A 3,462-nucleotide genomic window follows, 5' to 3' on the forward strand; every position below is an offset into this window, starting at 1 on the left:
ATGACAAAGATTAAATGAGACAGCAGATGAGAAGAGCAAGCCCAATGCTAGGCACACACTCAGTGTAAGCTTTCCTTCCTTTTAAAAATCAGATCACAGACTATGAACATAAAATAACTCCCCACCAAGAGCTGGCTCTGGCTGAGGGCGCTGTTTTCTGCGAAGGGAGCTCTCGGTGGCCCTTAGTTGTGACTGCTGATTGTACACATCTGGAAACTATGACAACTATTTTGCTTTGAGCTCAGTTTGGCCCAAATGTAGCTCTATATAAAGCAGCTTCTATCCCTCAGTTTTTCCCAACACATCATAGCTTGGCTTGAATTTGGGCAGAAGAGTGGGTGTCAAAAGAAATGCACAATATCTGGGAGGAATTCAGATTCAACTAACAATCACCCAGTCCCATATGGCCCCTGGAGTAACTCCCTGTAGTAACAGTCCCTGGAGTAGCTCATTCAACACTCACAGGAGCCTAGTAGGAAGCTCTGTTATTACGCCTACTTTGCAGATGTTTCAGCTGAGTTAAGTTCAATTAACTGGGGGGTTAAGTGGCTTTCTCAAGGTCACAGAAATAATAAGGTTTGGGATAAGATCCCAGGGTTTTTGACCTGGTGAAGAAAGCAGGAGGATTTGCAGGGTTGGAAGATGGACAATGGCAGTGTCTACTTGCCAGTGTCTGCTTTGAGTTGACACCATCTGCAACAAGTGCCAGGGAGGGGGGTGTTGGGAAGAATGTCCCAGGAAAGTTGCTTTGACCTTTAGAAACCCTGTGCCCAGGCCCTCTGTCCATTATGTCACATATCAACTGGGGCAGGTAGTGAATCTGGCTAATTATACATGTCATGTAAACAATATCTGATCACTAATTAAGAAAACAATTTGTAAAACACTGCTAGCATCATTTAATCTTTGGGGGTTTTTGTTTATTTTATTTTGACAATTCAGAAGTATTTTTTTTAAAAGAAGTATTTTAAGCCCAACATTGTCATTTATTTAATTCAGCAAATATTTATTAATCTATTTAATATACATCAAGCACGATTCTAGATGCTGGGAATACAAAAACTCTTCAATTAAAACTCTTGCCCTCTCTTGTAACTGATAAAGTACTGAAAAATTGAGGTTTTTGTTTTTTTTAAAGAATGCTAAAACTGTCAGCTTTCTGTTGTTTTAACCGTTTTAAGAAATACAGAGCAATGTTTTTTTTTTTCTTTTACCACCAAAAGCAACAATAGTTTATTTGAATTATTTTTAATTCTTTAGAAAGAAACATTCATTTTTTATGTGAAGGGAAAACCCTGAAGATGTCCAGCCTTAGGTCAGACAAAAATAGCTGAGTCCTAGTGCCTACACAGCAATTCTAAACACAATTCCCTTATGGGCTTACTTGATGAATTTGTTCTTTCTTTTCACCTGAAAAGCTTCCATTTTTCCTCTTGCCCCTTTGTTCTCAGGAGGCAGTTTTGAGTCCCAACATGCTCTGCATCACCTCCTCCTGTTTCCACTGCCAAAGCAGGGCGATCACAGTGTGGGTTTCAGCACAGCCCCGATTAGATGACAGTGAGAGTAACACACTGGTAGAGTTTTTCAAAATACCAGAATGCCAGAATGCAGTATTTCAGCCCCCTTCTCTCCAAGTCAAAGCCTACTGAATGAAATGATGACTGTTATTCAAGTACAATTATACTGAGCACGTAAAATTGAAACACTGCAAGTAAATCTTACATTTGGATATTGCATTTCATATTTCAGCGTATGCCAAATAAGCTAGTGATGTTATTATTGTTGAGTGTAATGTCAGGAGACAAACTTCTATAAATTTTCTACATATCTCTTTCCATTTTATCTGTTTTCCATTTATGTCAAGCTGAACACGTGGTGTGACTTTTAATATTCTCTCCTCCTTCCCCACGGTTTATGCCAAAGGATCAAACTCAATCTTGATTATCCTAAATTTACCCTTAGGTAACCTCAAACCAAGATTTTTTTTTTTAATTTGTATGGAAAAGGAGAGAGGAAGAACTTCCAAATAACCCTATAAACCTGGTCCTACGGATGCTGACAAATGGCCTGGAAGCAACAAGTGCCAGCACGTTATAAGAGACCACTCTGACTATAGGCAATTTTTGCCAGCTCGGGTCTCAGCTCATAGAAACTGGGTAATAACCGAGGAAACTGTGGATTTTAACGAACGTCAGATCTCGAAGATGCAGCGGGCTTACTGAGCCCGGTCTCCCTGGGGGCGTACAAAGGAGGCGGTTGAGGATGAATGGGTTGAGGATGAATGAGCCCAGGCCCTGAGCCTGCGTTCCTGGCAGGTGAGCCAGCCCCGCGCGGTGACAACGAGCGTTAAGGTAACAACAGCCGCCGCCGCCACCGCCGCCCGAGGATGGCTTCCAGCTTCAAAAAGTCAAACGTGTCCTCCACCAGCCAGAAAAGAAAGGTGGGGCCTAAGCCCGAACTTACTGAAGATCAGAAGCAAGAAGTTCGCGAAGCGTTTGACCTCTTTGATGCCGACGGCAGCGGCACCATCGATGTGAAGGAGCTGAAGGTGGCCATGAGGGCGCTGGGCTTTGAACCCAGGAAGGAGGAGATGAAGAAGATGATCGCCGAGGTGGACAAGGAAGGCACAGGGAAAATCAGCTTCAATGACTTCTTGGCCGTGATGACTCAGAAGATGGCCGAGAAAGACACCAAGGAAGATATCCTGAAGGCTTTCAGGCTCTTTGATGATGATGAAACCGGGAAGATCTCTTTCAAAAACCTAAAGCGCGTGGCCAACGAGTTGGGGGAAAAACTCACTGATGAGGAGCTGCAGGAAATGATTGACGAAGCCGATCGGGATGGAGACGGCGAAGTGAGCGAAGAAGAGTTTCTTCGGATCATGAAAAAGACCAGCCTCTATTAAAGTCGGTTTCTCTGGCAGGCATGTGTAGGGAAACTGAGTGACTTGCTGGTTCTCTGCTTCTGTTTTGCGAAACCTTGAGTTAGAAGCCAGCACCGTCTCTCCTGTTACCCCCAATTTGTCTAGATAGTTCTATTTCCAAATCTCTAGCTCAATTATAGAATTTTAAAGATGCTTTTAACATGAGTTTTGGTTTTTCATTCCCAAGAGCATACCTGGAGTGTAAGTTGAATCAAAGATCCTGAAACTTCTTTCCATCCACCATTTGCCTTGCATTTTTGGTAGTCTTAAATTATCTTGCTTCATATATTAGTCCTTAAATTAAAGTCATGGCTCTCACATGATGAAGTGGAATCACCAGCACGTCATCCTAGCTATTGATTTTCACTTAACTGAATACTGGTTTGGAGGAAAACAGTACAGCAGTACCCATTTATTGGGCTCAGGAAAGGTACTGTTCTAAAGGATAGGCTTGCCTTTGGCTGGTGGTAAATTGTGCTACTTAGACTATTCCCTGGCTTCATCACATGCAAGTGATTCTTGGTTTGTGTGTGCAATAT

General features: G+C 42.5%; 1 protein-coding gene across 1 annotated transcript; it reads left to right on the forward strand.

Moving 5' to 3' along the window:
* The first annotated feature begins 2,339 nt into the window (after positions 1 to 2,339).
* CETN1 (centrin 1) lies at positions 2,340 to 3,080 on the forward strand. The gene has a single exon (XM_057700399.1). The coding sequence runs from the start codon at positions 2,387 to 2,389 to the stop codon at positions 2,903 to 2,905; it is 519 nt and encodes a 172-aa protein (XP_057556382.1). The 5' UTR covers positions 2,340 to 2,386; the 3' UTR covers positions 2,906 to 3,080.
* Positions 3,081 to 3,462: the final 382 nt, after the last annotated feature.

This window comes from Hippopotamus amphibius, chromosome 11 (assembly GCF_030028045.1).
Source record: "Hippopotamus amphibius kiboko isolate mHipAmp2 chromosome 11, mHipAmp2.hap2, whole genome shotgun sequence".
NCBI lineage: Eukaryota > Metazoa > Chordata > Mammalia > Artiodactyla > Hippopotamidae > Hippopotamus > Hippopotamus amphibius.